The sequence below is a fragment of the Vidua chalybeata genome, chromosome 1 (genome assembly GCF_026979565.1).
Source record: "Vidua chalybeata isolate OUT-0048 chromosome 1, bVidCha1 merged haplotype, whole genome shotgun sequence".
Classification (NCBI taxonomy): domain Eukaryota; kingdom Metazoa; phylum Chordata; class Aves; order Passeriformes; family Viduidae; genus Vidua; species Vidua chalybeata.
Window position 1 is genome coordinate 2649494 of NC_071530.1, and position 21762 is coordinate 2671255.

At 42.5% G+C, this 21762-nt stretch overlaps 1 protein-coding gene across 1 annotated transcript in view; it reads left to right on the forward strand.

The window, feature by feature from the left end:
* LOC128796984 (obscurin-like) overlaps positions 1 to 21762 on the forward strand; it is a 170825-nt gene that overhangs the window by 97278 nt on the left and 51785 nt on the right. The window contains exons 62-82 of the mRNA XM_053959121.1: positions 2018 to 2290; positions 3429 to 3701; positions 5445 to 5732; positions 7215 to 7487; positions 8518 to 9873; positions 10433 to 10711; positions 11092 to 11170; positions 11503 to 11621; positions 12519 to 12716; positions 13155 to 13187; positions 13276 to 13374; positions 13832 to 14050; positions 14864 to 14930; positions 15032 to 15051; positions 15363 to 15491; positions 16270 to 16409; positions 16793 to 16993; positions 17336 to 17418; positions 18336 to 18509; positions 20164 to 20323; positions 20793 to 20909. Of these exons, the coding sequence (XP_053815096.1) occupies positions 2018 to 2290; positions 3429 to 3701; positions 5445 to 5732; positions 7215 to 7487; positions 8518 to 9873; positions 10433 to 10711; positions 11092 to 11170; positions 11503 to 11621; positions 12519 to 12716; positions 13155 to 13187; positions 13276 to 13374; positions 13832 to 14050; positions 14864 to 14930; positions 15032 to 15051; positions 15363 to 15491; positions 16270 to 16409; positions 16793 to 16993; positions 17336 to 17418; positions 18336 to 18509; positions 20164 to 20323; positions 20793 to 20909 (4580 nt within the window). The remainder of the gene's footprint in view (positions 1 to 2017; positions 2291 to 3428; positions 3702 to 5444; positions 5733 to 7214; positions 7488 to 8517; positions 9874 to 10432; positions 10712 to 11091; positions 11171 to 11502; positions 11622 to 12518; positions 12717 to 13154; positions 13188 to 13275; positions 13375 to 13831; positions 14051 to 14863; positions 14931 to 15031; positions 15052 to 15362; positions 15492 to 16269; positions 16410 to 16792; positions 16994 to 17335; positions 17419 to 18335; positions 18510 to 20163; positions 20324 to 20792; positions 20910 to 21762) is intronic.

Consider the following 21762-nt stretch of genomic DNA (forward strand, 5'->3'; position numbering starts at 1 on the left):
CAGTGTTATCTTATTTCTAATTAACACTCACTCGTTACACCACTGAGCCAGGCCACCTCTTCTGCAGTGAGCTGGAATATCAGTGTGATGGGATATGTCCTGCTGAACTGTTATAAAATCACAGGTGTATTCTTGGTCCAAAGGAAAAATACAAATATTGTTTTGCTATTAAAGAGCAATTTTTTACAGCACTTTTTGCATAAAACCAGTAACTAACAGATGGCGTGGAATTCCATTTTACTTTGCTGAGTAAAGGAGCTTGGTAATTTACCTGTTTCAAACAGTGATCCCTCAGGAATTACCTCCTCACTCAGCACTCACATTTCTGGAGATCCTCAGGAACAATATATACAAAAATTGACAAAAAAAGTGAGGATTTTACATGGAAATTTCTTTTTTTTTTTTCTGCTGCATATGGAATTCCTGGGTTTGGTTGCCAAGTGAATTGGTGTGATCAGCAACAGCAGGTTCTGATTTCTGAACATTTGTGGCTATTTTGCCTTCTTGCTTAACTGGAGTTGGTTGTTAGTGCAGAAGAACAGGGTGTTATTAATTACAATGTTTTCTACATTGATAAGCACTTTCCATTGTAGGGATTTAAAACCATTTTAATTAACATAATTTAAAAGCATCCCAGAGGAGGCAGGGTTAGCAATTGGCTGCTTTCCATAATTAGGGAAACCAGCGCTTCCAAAGTACAAAGATAAACAATTTGGGTTGTTCTAACAAAAATTATACCTTTTCCAAGAATAGTCTGCAACCCCCTCATTGTTCTCCATAAGTATAAATCTTATAAAATTCAGAATATTTTTAGTATTATAGAATAGTTTGGACTGGAAAAGACCTTAAAGGTCATGTAGTTCCAAACCCCCTGCCATGGGCAGGGACACCTTCCACTGTCCCAGGTTGTGCTCCAAGCCCCATCCAGCCTGGCTTTGGACACTTCAGGGATGGAGTGCTTTTTGGGTATGTTTCTTTGTTTTTACCATTAAATAAATGGCTCAGTTTGGAGGTTTTTTTAACATTTTATTTATTTTTACTGATTTTTTTTTTTTGCTGGGCACAGTTCCAAATGATCTGTAGAGATCTAAACTGGGATGTCTCGGGGTCTTGGTATATAACACAAATCACGCTGACCATTTCATGGCATTTGTGTAAACTGTATTTACTCCACTGTGTGTCCCCACCTTTGTGCATGTCATTTGTCCCTGTAGCAACAAGAATTATGCCCACGTGCTCCAGCCCACATTTGATTTGGCATCGAGCTAATTGTTTGTGTCCAGGTGCCAACTGATGCATGGCTGGAGTGTGGAGGTTTGTGCATGTTTCTGACCCCACAACTCACCACACAGCATGGGAAAATAAACCTAAATGTCACAGACCTTTACAATAATTCAGAAATTTACTGTTCAAAGTCATCTTGATAGAGATGTTGACTTTGAGTGGTTCCTAGAAGCAGAATTATCTTGGATAATCGTCACTACAGCTTTGCCAGCCATAATATTCTCTTACATTTGCTTTACAAGAAAAGTCATGAGATTTTATCATGAGCTGTCAGTGGATTCACATCTCCCCAGTCATGATGATAATTGTGTTGTCTGGGAGATCTTTGGGAAACTGTTATAGAACAAAAGGAATTTAGTTGCACTTTATCTTCCTGAGCTATGCATTCCTATTGACTATGGGCCTGATCCATACAAATATGACCATTTTTTTCTTTATTTCTAAAAAAATGGGTTTTTGGAAGAAATCTGGGTGAAATGCTAGAGGTTCTAGATGAAATGCTGGAGGTTCTAAAGGTTTATCATTACTTTTAAACTGTCTTTAAATCTTTCTATTGTAATACTTTGTTAGAGCACGGATTGCAATCGACAATTAAACCTACAAGCACAGTTTATAACATCCACGTTTTTCCATCAGCTTTGCAGCAGTGGGAATCCTCCAGTGCTCTGAGGCTTGCTAATATTCAGAGATATGTGACCAAATCATTAATACACTGTTAATTGTCCTTTTCTAGCCAAGAACAGCATTGTCCAGGGCTTGGAGAACGTGGAGGCTGTGGAAGGAGGGGAAGCCCTGTTCGAGTGTTATCTCTCCAAGCCTGAGACCTACAATTACAACTGGCTGATTGACGATGAACCTGCCAAAACCACAGAAAACACTGAGATGGTTTACTTTGAAAATGGACTCAGGCATATCCTGCTGCTGAAGAATTTAACTCCCCAGGACAGCTGCAGGGTGACTTTCATGTGCAGCGATGCGGTGACCTCAGCCTTCCTCACAGTGAAAGGTAACTCAAGTGCTTGGGGCAGGGGAAGCCTTCAATTTCTGGTTGGAAAGGGGAAAGAAACCAGGGAAATATGATGAGTAGCAGCAAGGAAATGTTGCATTTGTTGTTTGTCTCTTATCTAAATGGTCTTCCTGCACAATAAATCATAGAATCATTCAGGCTGGGAAAGCTCTCTCAGGTCATCAAGCCCACCACTAACCCACAGAATCACAGAATGGATTGGGTTGGAGAGGACCTTAAAATTCATCCAGTGCCACCCCCTGCCATGGGCAGGGACACCTTCCACCATCCCAGGCTGCTCCAAGCCCCATCCAGCCTGGCCTTGGGCACTTCCAGGGATCCAGGGGTAGCTACAGCTTCTCTGGGCACCCTGTGACAGGGCCTCCCCACCCTCACAGCGAAGAATTTCTTCCTAATATCTCATGTAAACCTATTCTCTGTCCATCTGAATCCATTCCCCCTTGTCCTGTCACTCCATGCTCTTGCAAAATGTCCCTCTTCATCTTTCTTGTCAGCTCCCTTCACTTACTGGAAGGTAAGCCTTTTGCTTTCCCTGAAAAAATAAAAATCTGAAAAAAATCCAATTCTCTCACCCCTAAATGGATGAGGCTTTACAATTTCCTCATTTTCTTGTTCAGTAGGATGTGACATGGTTTATTAGCAGCACCAGTTGACATTGAATTAGCAGTAAATGACTGTCTCAGAGCTGTCATGATTCTGATGAGCCTGGTTGTGTTTATAGGCACTTCAGGGCTTCAGAGAGGAGGGTTTTATCAGCAACAATATTATCTCTGTAGCCTTTATCCCAGTGGGGACCAGAAACCCCTTCTGTACAAGAAAATAAGAGTACAAAAGCAAAGACAGTCCCCACCTATGGATTATATTGAGTTTGGAGCAACCTGGTCTGGTGGAAGGTGTCCCTGCCAAAGGCAGGGGATGCAACAAGATGAGTTTTAGAGTCCCTCCCAAACCAAACCACTCTGTGATTCTAAACCTTCTGTTCTGGCATTATACATAAACCTTTTAATGATCTCCTTGCTCTCCGAGACCTGCTGTTCAGAGCTTCAGCACAAATATTCATAAAATCTCTTGATTGTTTCTCTACCTGAGGGGTTTGATCACTGATTTTAATCTACAGGGTGGCGCCTGCAGTTCTTGCAGCCCCTCACAGATGTGGAAGTGTCTCTGGGGGAAAAAGCAACATTTAGCTGTGTCCTGAGTGAAGCTGTGCCAGTTAATGAAGTGACCTGGTACAGTAATGACATTGAGATCCAGTCGGGTGAGGACTGGGAGGTACAAGCAGATGGAAACAAATACAAACTTATTCTGAAAAAAGCCCAGCTGCATCATTCTGGAGAGGTGACCTTTGCTTCCAGGGAGGCCATTTCATCAGCCAAGCTTTCTGTGATAGGTAAGTCTGTGTTGTTCCAGCCCAGGGGCACTCAAAATCTCAAACTTTGGTATGGAGCTGCAACACTGATTTTCCCAATCTTTGTGCTGATTCTTTTCCATTTTGCCTCACATGTACCAAAACAGTGCTCCTAGCCTGAGAAGATACTACTGGCAACTTGTTCTTTGACCAGAAGTAATCCACCTCATCAGAAGAAAAATGTATCAGGCTAGTGATGGTAGAGATGCTCCCCAACTTTCTTTAGCTGCAGTCTTTTGTAAAATGTAACATAAACTCTAACAGAAATCAGTATTCTAAGTTCAACTTCACTCTCAGCAAGCATGGACTTAGGAGGGAACTGAGCTAGAGTCCATGTGGAAAAATTATCCAGAATAGCAGAGGAATCTTTGAAATCTGCTCATTAGCTCAGTTGCAGGGCAGTTTCCCAGATTAATGAGAAGCATATTGAAACCCTCAAGTGGGGGACACCCATGAAGCACACACCTCCTGCTTCAGAGACACGAGAGTTAATAGTTAAGTAGGGAAGATGATCATTCCCTAATTCCCTCATGGAACAAGTTGGATGATGCCATGCCAGTGTCCATTTCAGCACCCAGGATCTGGCTCCTTCCCGCAGTGGGACAAGTGGTCACCCAGCAGTGGTCACACAGCACCATCCCAGCGGTGGTTATGAGATAATTAAATGTATTTTAGCTGTAGCTGAGATGTTAAAGAGCCACTGATGGACCATCTATACTTTAAATGACTACAGGCAGCCTCTGTCTAAGAATTTCTGAGACTTAAGGGATCTCTGTTACGCATTCCAGTAATTTTCACCACAATTTTAAAAAAAAGTTTGATGGATTTAAATCAGCTTCTTCTAATTTTGGGTACTTACAGTTAATTACATTTCATTAAATGCTCTTCCTGTTGACAGATTTTTCTGTATGAAATTTGGCTGACAACAGAGAAAAGACTTTATGTTGTTCTTGTGGTGTCCAGAGTTAAAGAACTGGCTGTTGACCATATTTGCCTTTAATTCTTCGGATTGGTGCGTCATGGCAGGTCATTTACATCATAAATGTCTTGAACTCAAGACTGAAAGAATTATTTCTGTCTTTTAGGCCAAAGTGTAATGTAAGCAAGGAACATTTTCCAGTGTACTGAGTGGAAGGATTGGGATTAGATGATCTTCAAGGTCCCACCCCAAACCATTCTATGATCATGGACAGCAGGACACCAGATCATTCCCATCACATATTTATTTGTTATTGCCTGATGCTGTGACGCATACTGCAATTTCACAGAAGTGGAGTGACTCGTTATTAAAATATTTGAGTTATTCTTTAGTCCCATAATAACTTGATTTCAATTAAGGCCAGACCTAAAATAAACACAATCAAGGCTCAAATGTGCTTGAAATTCTCAGTCAAATTCCTTGATAATATGGACTGTGTAGGATTATCTTTATTTTAAGCTTGGTGGGACAAAGTGGCTGATTATATATATAGAAGAGCCTAATTATTTGAGATGAGAGTTGGAAAATGAATGTTTGTCATTGGCAGCATAGATCAGGTCAGACAAGGACAAATCAGTGGCGCACAGGTACTCATGGTTGTGACTTTATGATGACTTTACACTCCACTTTACCACAAGGAGGATACTCAATCCATTGTGCTTCCGTCCCCACGGCTTGCAGAAGGCTCTTGGGTGTTTTAGGGTGAAGGGTTACTGCTCAAACCTTACATCATGTTGTGCCCCCAGCCCTCCCCGAGCCACCCGAAGAGCCAGAAGTTCTAAGTCAGAGCAGCCACTCTGTCACTCTGTCCTGGCACAAGCCGCTGGGTGACGGCGGCCAGGACATCCTGGGCTACAAGGTGGAGAGGAAAATCCTGGGAGTTGGCTGGCAGTCCTGCAGCGAGGGCCTCATCCAGGACACGGAGTTCACAGTGGATGGCCTCACCCCGGGGGAGCCCTACAGATTCCGAGTGTCGGCCATAAATAAAGCCGGGGCCAGCGAGGCAGTGCACTTCCCCCAGATGGTGCGGTTAGGTGAGGATGGACACAGGCTCCAGGGAGGGCTGCAAGCTCCTGCAGACCCCACATTTTGCATGGCATGCCTGCTTCACCCATTCCAGGCACCTCCCAGGGCAATACCTTTCAGTGCTTGGCTGCCAACATGATAGAGGAGGAAGAGCCTGGGGTGGAAAAGTCGTTCTGGGCTGCTGTGAACAAAACCTGCTGCGTTTTTAGCACTCAGCACTGGTTTCCTCCAAACCGCATCCAGCTGTCTTGCAGCCTGCACTGCATCATCCATGTGCTGGCCCGTCACCATGGGTTTCTTGCATTGCATCCATGTCACCACGAGTGTCTTTTCTGGTGGAGTTGGGATGGAATGAGTGCAAAAGGGCATGCTGGAATGTGTTTGGGGTAACCAAGACTGTGACCATGAGTGGGCAATGTTGTCTTCTTCACCCATCTTTTTCCTTTTTTATGTTTTTTATGCGACTTTTTCAAGAATTCCCCCAAAGAAATGCTGGGGGACGCAGTTCCTTTGCTGTCTGATGGCGAAACTTTGGAAGCCTCAGTGGGATGGGGAGTCTCTCTCTTTCAATCTTTCTTTCCTTGCAACTCTTTCTCCGGTACGACTCATCTAAATTCCTCAAAATGAGTATAATGATAAACAAATACTCTTTTGCTTGAAATGCTCTGTTGCATTTTTTTTTTGCAACAATAACTGCTGCCAGCGCTGGACCCTGATGACTCTGCACATGCTGACTTTGTCAACAACAAACCCAAGGCATTTTGGGCAGCAATCCACTCACCCTGGTGAAATGTGCAGAGAGGAAGGTAGCCCTGAGGGATGTGCTGCTTTTGGGAACCCAGCACCATCTTTTACATCCCAGTCAACATCTCCGAATTTAATGTGTTCTTTGAGTTATCTTGGTTCTACAAACAGCATTCCGTTGGTAGACCTCCTTCCAAAGTAAAGAAAATGCAGAGAAATTTTTGGTTTAAATTATTTATGCTTTTTGATAATTTTTACTCTTCCTAGGATAGCATAAAGATATAGATATATATATATATTTTTTTTATTTCAAGACAGAGCTGAATGCTGCTTTGAATAATCTCTTTTCATTCTATTTATTGTTTCTTTTTTGTCTCGCATCACGACTCCTTCATCTCAAAACATTTGAGATCTAGAAATCTGTAGAACTTCTTTTATACTGACGATGGGTAAATGAAGACCAGCAAACAAACACAGGAATGTGGAAAATGCAACCACTTCTGCATGTATATGTTTAGATGGAGCTGGTTTAAGCACTGGGAGAGCTTGGAAAATTGTTTTGATATTATCTTTGGAAGTGCATACTTTGGATGCTGACAGTCCTTTTTTTTTTTTCCTTTCGTTGTCTACAACAGCTGAAAAAGTTGTAAAAGATGGATGGGTTGCTTGGATATTTTATGGAATGGAGTGCCTTAAAGCCAGATGATTGTTCTTTGTGCTAATTAATTATATTTTTGTAATTGCAGAGCCTCCAGTTACCATCACCCAACCTTTGGTGGGAGGATCTGTCTCGGAAGGGGGAGTGGCTCGCCTGGAGTGCACATTATCAAGTAAAACTGAAGAGAAAGTGACTTGGTTCAAGGGAAAAGAGCAAATAAAAGCTGGAGGGAGATACGAGATCCTCTCAGATGGAACGAAACAGACACTCATTATCCGTGGATTTAAACCTGAGGATCAGGACAGCTACACCTGCATGGCTTCTCCAGAAGTCAAATCCGTTGCCAGCCTGTGTCTTGAAGGTATGGAGTGTGCATTGCTGGGGTGTTAAATCAGGTCTGGTATGGACATCCAGGGGCATCTCCAGAGTCCAAGCTGTGGTTTAATTACTTTCTTTTGCAAGCTATGATAACAATCCACAAGGAATTGTTATTTTTCCTGTTTGGCATTGCCCAGTATGTTCCTGCATCCCAAATAGTTTTGAGTTGCTCAGGTTAGAGTTTCTGGAGACAGATATTTAAGGTGTGACATTATTGTCTCTACAAGAGTTTTTGGTGCCTTTTGAGATGCTTTGGGGTATTCTGTGGATGTTCCAGACAACCTGGAGCATCTCAAAAGGGACTGGGCAACACGTAGAGGCATGTGAGTGTGTCCCAGACACCTTCAGGCACATCCAACCAAGCAGGTGTGTCCATGTGAGATGGGATCTCAGCTTGCAGCACAGCTGCTGGAGATCTGTTCAGGACACACAGGGAAGCCCTGTATACCTGGGAGATAGGATGAGCCTGGGTAGCTTTCCAGGCTCCACTGGCAGTCTTAACCAGTTAATCAACTGCAACATTAAAAAGGGCAGAAATCGGTTTATTGGGTCCAAATGTGCAAGGAATAAATAAATTAAAAAAAAAAAAAAAGTTGTTTGGTAATGTTTTAAGTGCATGCATAGAATCACAGCATTGTTGAGGTTGGACAGACCTCCTGAAGATGGTGTGGTCCATCCTCCTCCTCAAAGCGTGGTCAGCTAGGACAAGTTCACCAGGACCAGACTCAGTTATATCAACTTCCCAGAGAGGGTATGAAGTCTCCTTCTCTGGAGATATTCAAAATCCGTCTGGACACTGAATAATGTGATCTAGGGGAATGTGTGTGAGCAGAGAGGTTGGACTAGATGATATCCAGCGGTCCCTTCCAACCCTCCCCATCCTGTGATTCTGTAAACTCCCATGTTGTTCTCATTGTGATGCTTAGTTAAATGCCTCTGAGACTCTCCTGTAGAACGTTTCCATGTGCTTTCTCAAAACTCATTTAACTTCTCATCTGTTTCATTCCCTGCAGTTCCCACAGTGTCGATGCTGAAGGAGATTGCCAGGGAAGCTCCCCCTGCCAGCCGGGCTGAAGAGCAGGTGGATGGACACATCCAGCCCAGCCTGCCTCCTGAAGCTGCCCAGGAGGGAGATCTTCACCTCCTGTGGGAAGCCCTGGCCAAGAAGCGCCGTATGAGCCGGGAGCCCACCTTGGATTCCATCAGCGAGGTGCCCGAGGAGGATGAGAAGCTTCAGAAGCTGAGGAAGGAGGAAGCAGAGATGTCTCACTACTACTCAGAGGAGTACTCCACGTGTGACGAGCTGGCCAGGACAGGAGAGGCAGATTTCTCTTTCACAAGCTCTGATGATGAGTCTAGAGCTGGGACTCCTTCTCTAGTAAACTACCTCAAGAGAGCTGAGAAGAAGAGCACCAGTATTACCAGCAAGGTTCAGTCCACCTCCACAGGAAAACTATGGAAACAGTGGGAGACATCCACCGTGGAGACCACTGTGGCCACCACAGCTGCTCAGCCAGCTGAACCAGAGCTGCCGGATTTAGATGATCCCTCCATGAACAAGGCGGCTGTGAAGATCCAAGCCGCTTTCAAAGGCTACAAAGTCAGGAAAGAGATCAAGCAACAGGAGTGCCCGGTGTTTACTGAGACCTTCAAAGACTTCTCTGGAGAGCCTGGAAGCACCCTGCACCTGGAGTGCGTGGCCCACAGCAAAACCGACATGAACGTCCGGTGGCTGAAGGATGGGAAGGAGCTCTCGGATGGTCGTTACTACCACATAGACAGCTACAGCGATGGCACCTGCTCCTTGATTATCGCTGGCCTGGACAGGAAGGATGCAGGCAAATACACCTGTGAGGCATCCAATAAGTTTGGCAAGGTCTCACACAGCGCTAAGGTGGTGGTTGGCACTCAGGAACCTCAAGTCCTTGCTAAGGAGAAGGGGAGTAAGCAGAGCACTGACAGCGAGACGGAGAGCTCGTCTGGCAGCGAGCTGGACGACGCTTTCCGAAAAGCAGGAAGGAGACTCCACAGACTCTTCAGGGCCAAGATCTCCACGGAGATCTCTGACGTGGAGGAAGAGCTCTTTGTCAGCGCAGATGAAGGGGACATAGACGTAGTTGACCACCAGACATACCGTGAGGATGACCAGTACATCTACATCAAGTTTGAAATCATGTCTGAGGCCAAAACAGCCGCCACACGGTTCAGAGAGATGTTTGGCGCTCTGGGAATTCCAGTGGAGATCGACATCTTGGAACAAGGCCCGAAAAAAATCGAATTGCGCATTGGGAAGGCGTCACCTCCCACCCTTGGGAAGTTTGCACCTCCGGTAGCGAGACCTCCACCACCTTTGCTGACTTCTGACACAGGTAGGGGAAGAAAATCTTGCCTATTCCTTGGAAAACACAGTGGGAACAGGTCACAATATCATTTTTTCACTCTCAAACAAGTTCATTTTTTTTTTTTTAATTTAGTGCAGATATTTTTATGAAAGCTTTATACTTTTAGAAAAAATAATGACATTTTTTATTCTTTTTTCATTTTGAGGAGAGGAGGCACACTGGTGGGGGGGCTTGCAATGTATTGACTTATCTGTGAAGCCCCTTTTCATGCTAGAAATGTCACCTACTACAACATGACCACAAATACTATGATTATTGTACTTAAATGAATTATGTAGGGTTTAGAATGGTTTGGAGGGAGAAAAGATATTTTGGCAAGGACAGGAGCAGGGACAATATATAGTTGGGAGCTGTGGTATTGTTGTGCTGATGGAATATCTTCGTAATGCTAGGGAGTTTCTTGATTGTTTTCTAGAGAAAAGATATTACTCTGGAATTAAAAAACTGGAAACCAGAAGTTTGGGCAGAAAAGGCCTAAAATATATCTTTAGATAAAACCAAACTCTTCTTTCTTCTCACCAACCAGCCCCCATGTTCATGACCGAGCTCCAAAACCAAGAGGTCCAGGACGGGTACCCAGTGAGCTTTGACTGCATCGTCATTGGCAAACCCCTGCCCACGGTTCGCTGGTTCAAGGACGGCAAAGCTATCGAAGAAAACGATCACTACATGATCAACGAGGACCAGGAAGGGTGTCACCAGCTGATCATCACCGCCGTGGTGCCCACGGACATGGGCGTCTACCGCTGCCTCGCTGAGAACAACATGGGGGTGGCTTCGACCAAGGCTGAGCTTCGCGTGGACTGTAAGTCTCAAAATCTCTGTAGAAAAACCAATTAAAGGAGTTCTGCTGAGACCTGATTATTTTTTTTTTTCCCCCCCAAGGAAAGCACCATTTATATTTTAAAGAAAGATGTTTTGGCCACAAAATTTTCACTTGCAAACTTCTTGGGATTCAGCTGGGTTTTGCTAACTCCAAGGCGATGTTCAGAGCAAAGCTTTTGGGGTGAACAGAGGTGTTTTCCATAATCCAGGGACGTGTGGGATCCTGCTGCAGTACAATATAAAATCTATCTGCCAGTCACTCAAATTAGCAAATGAACTAAAATCAGTAAGAACTATTTAAGCAAGAAAACTAATTTCAAAGCTCAGATGATTCAAGACCTATCTTCTTCCATTTAACAGTGACCAGCACGGACTATGAGACAGCAGCAGATGCAACAGAGACGTCATCTTACTACAGTGCCAAGGAATATATTTCAAGGTAAAATATGGAACTGTGGCTCTAACCTCTGACTCGGTGAGATCAATTTGTGTATTTATGTCAGGGCTGGGTTTGCTGTGTCAAGCATCCAGCCCAGCTGAGATGCAATAACTGCAACAGCTGCGCATTCATCATGGGCAGAATTGCTCCGGAGCCTTCAGGCAAGTCGGGGTATTTCCTCAAGGAATCACTCTGTTACTTTTAATGTCAGATGGTGCTGAGTCTGTTCTCAGGATGCCAAAACCCACGGACTGAATTTACCTAAAATAAGTCATTCGGATTCCGAACTCTCCTTTCTAATTTTCTTCTTTCTGATTCCAACTGCTGCTTAGCCGAGAACAGGAGGAATCCACCACTGAGGAGGAGCAGTTGCCCCAGATCTTTGATGAACTGCATGATATTCATGTGGCACCTGGAGCATCGCTGGCTAAATTTCACCTGAAGGTGAAAGGTGAGCGGATCCCATGGTATTGTCAATTTTCCAGGTCTGATATCAGGTTGAAGTGCTGGGCAAGGTTTTCCAAGGTGTTCTTCTGCAGCTGTGACCCCGGGCTGAGCAGCTTGCATCACTTTTGCACAAATGTGTTCATGCTGCTGAACAGGGACTGTTGGAGAAGACTCAGGCAGATTAAGCCTCATGTTGTGTCCATATATCCAGGCATAATGACAGGCACATGCTTCTGAAAACTGAATTCCGGATTTCTCTGAGCACAGGGGCAATAAGGAATAATAATCTTGACATTATTGTTATCATTATTAATAGCTATCATTATATATTACATATATATTTATATAACATAGATAACTATATTTGGTATAATGTATGGCTATTAATCATAATTATGTAATAATATTAATAAAAACGAAGTCAGTCTCCTTCATTCTCTTCAATAAATTTAGCAGTCATGGACTTGCCTTCCCCCATTAAGGGGTTGCTCCTACAATGTAAAAACTGCAAAAACATCCCTCTGGTGTTGACTCTGGTAGGGAGAGGTAGGGATTTTCCTGTTTTCTCCTGTTGCTGTCTATAAAAATGAAGAGAATGCATTTGGCTTCACCATTTCTCCCTGTGAACCTTTCAAATCAGAACTAAGCGTTGATTTTTCAACCTCCAAGGTGTTTGCACATGCAGACAATATGGGGAGTGCCAGAAACTGAGGAGAGAGGAAAGAATTTCGACTGATCAATCTAATTTAATGCATTTTCAAGTGTTCCTAATTGGTTAAACCCTTGAAACAGGAGCCCTGTTAAACCCCTGAAACAGCAGAGGATCTGGCAATTTGGAGATGCTCCCAAATCAGTGCTGCCAATGAATTTTGTTCTCTGTGTCTGTAACTGCTCCTCACAGGGTACCCTCAGCCTCGTCTCTATTGGTTCAAAAATGGGCAGCCCCTAAAGGCCTCGGATCGTATCCTCAAGACTGACAGGCAGGAATTCCACTCCCTGGAAATCCGCGACGTCACCAAAGCAGACGCCGGCCAGTACTTGATATTTGTCATCAACTCTGCTGGCTCTGCATATTCCTCAGCCAGGCTGGTAGTCAAAGGTGGGTGTTGTTCTATTTTGGGCTGTTCCAGTGGTTCTTGCTCTTTTTGTTTAGGGTTTTTTTTTTTTTTTTTTTTTTTTTTTTTTGCTGAGGAAACCTCTCAAGGTAACTCGGGTGAGGTGGGGAAGTCTGTAGGTAAAAGATGATGTGCTTTACTCTTGGTTCTTTATTTATTCACCTGTAAATTTACTGTTTAAGAAGATGATGATGCCACTTCTCTGTGGTCTGACTGTTGTCTCATAAACAGGTATTTTATTCTTGCCCATCCTCATTAACCTTAAAAGTGAATTTCATTAAAACTTAAGGACTTTTACAAATCATACCAATATTTCTGTGTAGTATCTCCACTGGAGTCACTTTGGGAGCTTTTTTCTGCAATTCCTGGATTAACACTTATTCATATTTGTCATGTTCTTCTTTTTTCTCCTTGTGTTTCAGATCCTTATGAGAAAGAAGAGCCATCCAAAACAGGTGAGAGAAGCCACAGCAGGTGAGAACAGAAGCCCCAGTAATTTTTCAGTCTAAACTCACTGTGCTTCATCAATAATATTATTTCCAGATTCCCATGAGCAGCTGATACCGCCAAGATTCCTCGAAAGATTTACAAATAAGAAAGTGAAAAAGGGTGCAAGCATCACATTATCTGTGAAAGTTGAAGGTAAGTGGGCAGATACCTCATCTCTCTAAATAACACTTGAAATGTGTAACTTCACAACATATTCTTCTCTCTCTGCCCCCAAGTCATTGTAATCTCATTTCCTGTATCTGAAGTCTGGGATTCTACTCCCAGCTTACATTTCTTACAAAGACACTTCACAGTAAAGCACCTTATTTTTCTTCACCTCCATTTTTCTGCATGTAAAAATGGGGATAATGACACTTTGTAGTATGATGGATGTTGACCATGAATTGTATGGTGACTGACAATTTTGGTTTTATGGAAAGATTTAATGTGTTAAAATGGTTTATCCTCCTTTATTGCATATTATGCCTGTTATTGTTGGGAAAGTATCAGAAGATGGATCAAAACAGCATTTTTTCACAGCAAGGCTCATCATTTTAAGGGAGGAGCACAAACAGGAAGATTAAAGTTTATTGCATCAATTTTCTTTTAGGACATCCACCACCAACAATCACTTGGATGAAAGAAGAGTCTAGGGAAGACATCCTGTGGATCAAACCAGACACTCCTGGGTATAAACTGGCCAGCTCCAACATGCACCACAGCCTGATCCTGTTGGATGTCAAGAAGAAGTACAGTGGAGCTTACACCTGCATTGCCACCAACAAGGCTGGCCAGTCCATCTGCACTGCCAACCTGGAAGTTGCAGATGGTAAATCTTTGCTGCAACACAAACAAATTCTCTATATTTCCCTTTTATGCAGTGCCTAAGGGAAAAAAAAAAAAAAAAACCAAAAAAACCCAAACAAACCAAAAAAAAAAAAAAAAAAAACAAAACAAACAAAAAACTAGTGTGACTGTTAAGGAAATTATCTAATCGCACCCAGAAAAATGCATTTTCTCAAGAGCAGCCATGGTTTTGCTTGTCTTGCAAATGGCTACACTCTTCTATGATATTTTAGATTTCTGACTCTGTCTTGTATAAACAGCAGCATCTTTTCAGTACAGACAGAAGGCAAGTCTAAGGAACAACCAAATTAAGCACAAATTAAAAAAAATGAAAGAAAGGCAATCTAATGTAACTGGGAAAAGTCACCTTTTGAAAAATTATTTTGAGTGCTTCACTCTGCTGAGGTATTTTGGATTGCATTAGACTTATTTGATTTTTGTAGAGCTTTCCAATGCCTCTATTAACAAAATAAGATGAGGGAAAAAACAAATATATACTGGGAATAGGGGCAGAGCTGTGAAGGATTCCATTTTTCTGTTATCTTGCCTTGAATCTCGCACTTTTATTGCACCAAGAGCTGCAGGAGCATAACTTGAGCAGTGTGGAGAAATGGGGCAATTATATATTTTCCATGAACAGGGAGAGGAGGGAGAAAGCATTGCCATCACAGGACTGGGAATATACATCTCAGGTCAGGAGCTGCTGCAGTGCTCTACATCTAGAAAATGTGCCTAAATAGCTAAAAAAGGACATTCTGTGCCTTCTGTCCTCTAATGACAAACCCCAATCTTGCAGTGAAAGAGGCTGAAGTCCTGACCCAGGAGCGTGTGATGGTGTCAGAAGCCATCATGACCACACTGGGGTAAGTTGGATGCACAGGAGAAGGGAGATTTGTTCCTCATTTAGCTCTCCTTACTGTCCATTTTATTGTAACTTTTAACTCTGCTTTATTTTCTTTTTCAGAACTATTCAGGCCTCTGAAGGTAAGAGAAGCTGTTTTCTCTTTCTTCTTCCTGTCCTCCATATCTACAGCTGAGACTGTAAATGTATTTCATGTCTCCACTTCTTTTTGCCCACTTTTCTTGAAATTGTCTGAAATGCCGGAACTTTTCAGCATTTCAGCATGCTTGCTGTTCAAGGGTGAATTATTTGGATGAGCTGAGAGCAAGCACAGTTTTAAAAACAGGAGAAGGGAAGAAAATTAAACCTTCCTTCCACAGAAGCTTTTATTAATCAAAAAGAGATGAATTTTCAATGACACTCCCAGCTTAATAACAAATTCTCCTTTTTCCAGGAGACCTTGAAGCTGGCAGAGAAGGTGTGCCCAAAAGCCCTATTTCATTAGCTGATGTTGGCTCAGAAGAGTTCTTCCAGAAACTCACCTCACGTATCTCAGAAATGGTATCTGCAAAAATAACTCAGGGTAAGCAATCTGGAAAACACAGTTTAATTATGGTAGGGAAAAAAAAAAAAAAAAAGCAATCTCTGTTTTCAGGTGGTGTTTAGTTATAAGTGAGATTTATGCAGCAGGTTTTGAGACTGTCGTTCTATATAAGCAAATGAACATTTGCCAATGCTTAGGGGTAGGAAATTTAAGTAGGAGTCCATCCAATCTGCACATCTCAGTCTAGAATTTTGAACTAGGAAAAAAGCTATTACAGCAAATTGTAAAAATATAAGTGTACTTTGCATATTTTAGGTATTTTGAGTTCCTCAGATATTCATCATTCCTAAATCAGAAAGCAATCCCGTTTTCTGTACTTCCCACATCTTCAAGTTTTAGCTCACAGTGGAATTTAAAAATCAAATCAAGGCTGAAAACTCTGTGCACAGCTGTGCAGCAATCCAATGATTTGTTGAGTTGAATGAAGAATTCTGGTTTGTGTCTGCCCTGATTATCTTGTAGAAAAGATAAAAAACATAAAGATAAGTTTAAAAAATAAGATAATATAAAATAAAAAATAGAGGCATTAACTCTCCAACAAACATTCTTGCAGTACAGTGGCAATACGTGCAGTCGGCCTGCAACACCATGTATTAAAACATCCAAATTATTCACTTAATCCTAAATATCAATAGGAAATCACACTAAATATTACTGTGAATGCTCTTCCTAGGAAGAAGAAAAATTGTGATGGATTTGGTTCATGTTCAGATTGGGGATACTTATTAAACACTTTTACTGTTGCTCTGCTTTTCAGCTAAACTTCGAGTACCGGGTGCAGAAAGTGATGATGAGTCAAGAACTCCCTCTGCATCTCCTCGCCATGGACGATCCAGACCTTCATCCATTGCTCAGGAATCCTCCTCTGAATCTGAAGATGGGGATTCCAGAGGGGAGGTATGACATCTCTATGGACTAGCTGGACACAAGGAGAAAACTAAACTTAGAATGACCAACCAACTATGGTGTAGGGATCTCCATCCTCTTTCGTGACGCAATTGAATTTTCTAGGTGTATTTAGTAGCTAAATGTTGTGTCTGTGATACAGAGCACAGAGAATCAAGTTCTGATGCTCACCCTGTGATCCTGAACGAGTGGTTCAAGTCAGCATGGTCAAAACATACCCATGACTTGGCAGCTCTTGCTTTCATGGCTGAACTTCAGGAAGTCAGAACTTGATTTTCTGCGGCCTTGGATAGAGTTGGCCAAAGGAATCTTGTTGGGAACTTCTTCATGAGGGAAATGAAGAGCACAAAGTGACTCTAATTTCATGCTTGCAGATCTTTGATGTCTACATGGTCACTGCTGACTACGTGCCCGCGGCGCCGGACAAGGAGACCATCACCCTGAAGGAAGGACAATATGTGGAAGTCCTGGATTCAGCTCATCCTCTGAAATGGCTGGTCAGGACTAAACCCACGAAATCGAGTCCCTCTCGACAGGGTTGGGTGTCTCCAGCTTATCTGGACAAGAAATTAAAGGTGACTGATCATGTTTGGTTGTTTCTCATTTAAAATTTCTTGTTCCTGTTGCAGTTTAGAGCTGTCCCTTTTGCAAGGAGTGATGGCAGAGGAGGTTGAAGGGGTCTGGAACAAGGTTGTACTTTTTAATGTTTTTATTAGACAATATTTCTGGTCTGTGCAGGGGTTTCTGGGTTGGAAAGACCTAAAAACTCTCCAGTACAAAAGAAATTTCACACTGGTTTAGTAATTGTTGGACTAAACAGGACTGTGAACACATGAGAGATATTCCTCAGTATGTATAGATAAAAACACTGTCCACTTCCAAGAACTATTTTAATTTTTTTTTTTCTAATATTGTAGTTGTCACCGGAGTGGGGAACAACAGAAATTCCAGAGTTTCCTGGAGAGTTTGTTTCCGAAGATGAATACAAAAGGAAGCTAAGGTGAGCTCATGTCATTTGGTATTTGCACCTTTGAATTTTCCTGCCTTTTGAATCACTTGTATTTTGTGATTGATTTCAGCTTAGGAGAATTCCAGGCAATCGAGATCACAGAATCATAGAATGGTTTGGGTTGGAAGGGACCTTAAACACCATCTAGTGTCAATGAGTCCCATGGGCAGGGACATCTTCCACTGGCCACATCCATCCATCCATCCATCCATCCATCCATCCATCCATCCATCCATCCATCCATCCATCCATCCATCATCCATCCATCAGCCATCCATCCATCATCCATCCATCCATCCATCCATCCAGCCATGTGATGCCCTAAGAGGCTGACCTAGAACAGAAGCTAGACAGTGTTAAAGGAATAAAGTAGGGATTTATTAAAAAGGCCTTCAAAGAATACACCTTAGGCAGTGCAAGAGCTCAGCTCTAGCTCCACCCAAGATGGACGCCGGGTCACGAGTTCTCGCACTTTTATAAGTTTTGGTCCATTTCCATATTGGGGTTAATTGCCCAATTACAGCTTCAGGTTATGCAGTCCCATCCTCCCAGATTGCTCTCCTCAATTCACTGTTGTTTGTACTTTTTGGGCCTGAAGCTGCAGCAGTGTCCTTGGTTCTCAGGCTGGAAAAGGATTGTTTTGGGTGACTGAACTGTGAGGAGAACTTGCTAACACTTTATATGAAGTTCAGAGTTATATACCAACGCAGTACAGAATCTGGAAAATATGAAAGCTAAAACTTAAGGCATCACATGCATCTATCCATCCCCACAGGGGATCTTTCAACACACCTCAGGAGTCACTTCCTCTGATAATAAATCCATACTTTTTACAGCCTAAAAGCCTCTCAAGGACAATTGTGATGATTTTTCTGTGATTTCTTTCTGCCTCTCTGTCTCCCATTCAGTGTTCTCATTCAGGAGCTGTTGATCTCAGAGGAAGATTACATTCAGGATTTACAGTTCCTCCAGACTCATCACCTTAGGTACACTGAGACCTGTCCCAGTGTGCCAGGAGCTGTTGCCAGTCAGAAATCCACCATCTTCAGGAATATTGATGACATTGGTCGCTTCCATTCCAGGTGGGCATTCCCAAGTGCCTTCATTGGATACCAAAGAGTATCATCATCATCATTATTATTATTATTATTATTATTATTATTATTATTATTATTACTATTACTATTATTATTATCACTACTATTCTTAATATTATTCCTGATGTGGAGCACTGGCAGTGCTGAGGTGCAAGGGAATTGATGCTCCTTTCAGGAGGGTAAATGATGGCATGGCTTAAATCATAGCACAGGGCTAGGACTTCCATAACCCCCTTCAGAGCTTCAAGGCTTCCTGTGTCCAGCTCATTTCTTACTCTTTTAAGTGAATTTAACTGAGAAACAGTGAATTATGTTAAAAAAGCAGCAAGACCTTACAGGTGTTTCAGTGGTATCTTCATAGAGATATTAATCCATGTAAAACTGATGTAGCATCTACGAATTTCAGGACACCTTCCACTATCCCAGGTTGCTCCAAGCCCCATCCAACTTGGCCTTGGACACTTCCAGGCCACTTCCAGTCACAGCTTCTCTGGGAAATCTGTGCCAGGGCCTCACCACTGGCACAAGGAAGAATTTCTTCCTAATATCCCATCTAACCCAGCCCTCTGTCAGTTTAAAGCCATTCCCCCTTGTCCTGTCCTCCAGGCCCTTGTCCAAAGTCCCTGCACAGCCATGCCAGCGAGGAGGAACAGCATTGTGCTGGGTGAAGAGGCACTGAGAAGTTTAACCTAAATGAGGCAACATCCCTTATTTCCCTCCATCATTTCTGCCTTGGTTTGAAAAGACAGGTGTCTGCTAAGGAAGGCAGGAGCCTCCCTTGAAATGGAAAATGTAAATCCCTTCCCTCTGAATTAGTATAATTTTTGAAATTAAGGGGCTCTCAGGCAAAGATATGGGAATAGGAACAAAAGTTCTTTACTAGGAAAATTAAAAATACAAATGCAATAGTACAAGCAAAAAAAAACCCCACTGACAATCAGAGCAGGCCCTGGCAGCCTGTGGGTCAGGGTGGTGGCAGCAGTCCCATTCCATGGGGGCTCAGCCCTCCTGCAGTGCCAGCTGTGCTTCTGCTGGAGCAGGATCCTGGACAAGGCTGGAGTTTTCCTCTGAAGCTCCAGGGCTGCTGGAGATGGGCCTGGGCTCCCTCTGGGAATGCAGTGGGGCAGAAAGCTGCTCCTCTGGGAATGCAGTGGGGCAGAAAGCTGCTCCTCTGGGAATGCAGTGGGGCAGAAAGCTGCTCCTCTGGGAATGCAGTGGGCAAAGGCTGCTGTGGTGTCCCAGGATCTCAGATTGGATCCAGGTAGGAATGCTTGGCTCCTCCCCTGGGCGCAGCCTCACCCCATGGGATGATGGAATTTTCTCAGCCATGCAGGGACACTCAGTGGCCATGAACAGAAGATAATTAATAATTAATGGCCCATGAACAGAAGAGATCTCCTGGAGGGAGGATTGGCTGTGGGAGAGATAAAGAAAACTGCCCCATGAACAGCAGAGAACTGCCCCAGCTCTCAGAGATAGGAAATGGAATACCCCCAAACCATATCTTACACCCCAGGACAATTTCCCTTAACCTGCGTTCACCTGACATCTCCTGATTCACAGCCTGGCTGCTGGGGCTGTGTTTTTAGCCTCATTCCAGCACCTTCTCCTCAGCTGCCCTGTGCTCCTGTCCCCACAGTGTGTTCCTGCGGAGCTTGCAGGGCTGTGACACTGATGATGACGTGGCCATGTGCTTCATCAAGCACGAAGCAGAGTTTAACAAGTACATCCAGTACCTGGTGGGAAGGATCCAGGCAGAGTCAATTGTTGTCAGCAAAGCTGTCCAGGATTTCTACAAGGTAAGGCAGGAGCCAAAGCACCTGTGGGAAATTCATCCTGTAACTCACTGCATCAAGAAATGTCATTATTAATCATAAGTGTGAACCTCAAAAGTATTTGTAGTATCTTTTGCTAAATATAATAGCAAAACCTTATTTAACTTAAAATTAGTTAAACTTTAAAAAATATTAAAACTAATAGTTTTTAATTCACTTTCTAGCTTTTTTCTGGTAAGTATGGCCAATATGGGAACATATTTACATATTTTTGTGCATTTATTAATATTATAAAGATTATACAGACATTAATGTGGCTGTGTTTAGGTAATTGTAATTAAGGGACATTTTAAAGGTCACCACATTACAAGACCTAGAGAACCACATAAATCATAAATATAAACAAATCTTATTTCTCTGCTCCAGCTACTCGGGATTTTTTCTACTGCTCCTTATAACAACCTTTCCTTGTTATTCCATGTATTTTTTTCAGAGATACACAGATGAATTTTTAACTAATGAAGATCCCTCGCAGCCACTTATCCCACCACTGCAGCACTACCTGGAAAAACCCATAAACAGGATCCAGCAGTACCAGACAATAATTAAGGTAAAGAGGTGTGGTTACAGGTTTATGTTCTGCTCTGTGCAGCTTGTGCAGAAAAAGATTATATTTTTATTTCTTATTTCTTGGCTTCCTTCTGATAAAACTACAATTGAAAACTGCTTGAGTAAACAAGAGATTAATCATCACCGGGGTGGTGTTCTCTAAATAGTTTTGTAAATGTAAATCCAGGTGGAAGTCCACAGATTCCAACCCCATAAAGTTCAATGAGCTTTATCTTTAAATATATGTAAAAATATATTCTATTTATAATATAATATAATATATGGTTGCATGGATGACAGGTATGAATTTGCTCCAAACTCAGCCACATTTATGTTATAAAAATAAGTAGTTTCCTTGTCTAAGATAATGACTTACCACTTCTTTTCCTTATATTTTATACTGATGTTCTAGTAAGATGAAATTCTTTCTTTCTGAAAATCTTTACTACATTCTATCACCCTGAAATATTTTGCCTTCCAGGCTTGCATCTGTCCCACCATCTTAGCAAACATTTCAGAGCAGCATTTTAAACAATATTTTCATGGGAAATAGCACTGGGATACTCAGGAAGAAAATAATCATGGCAAAATATTTATGTATTCTAGTGTTGTATAAATGAGCAGCTTGAATATTTTGAAGAACTTTCTACTTTTGAACACAGTCTTGCACACAAACACCAACATTTTTAAAGGTCTCTTGGAGGAGAAAAGGCACTTTCCATGCCTTCATTGCTGAAAGAGAGGAACAGGAACAAATGTGGGAAGAACAGGGAAAATGCCATTTCACATTTTTTCCAGCCTCTCTTTTTATTAATCTAATGTTGACTCAGCATAGCCACATGAATTCCTTGTTC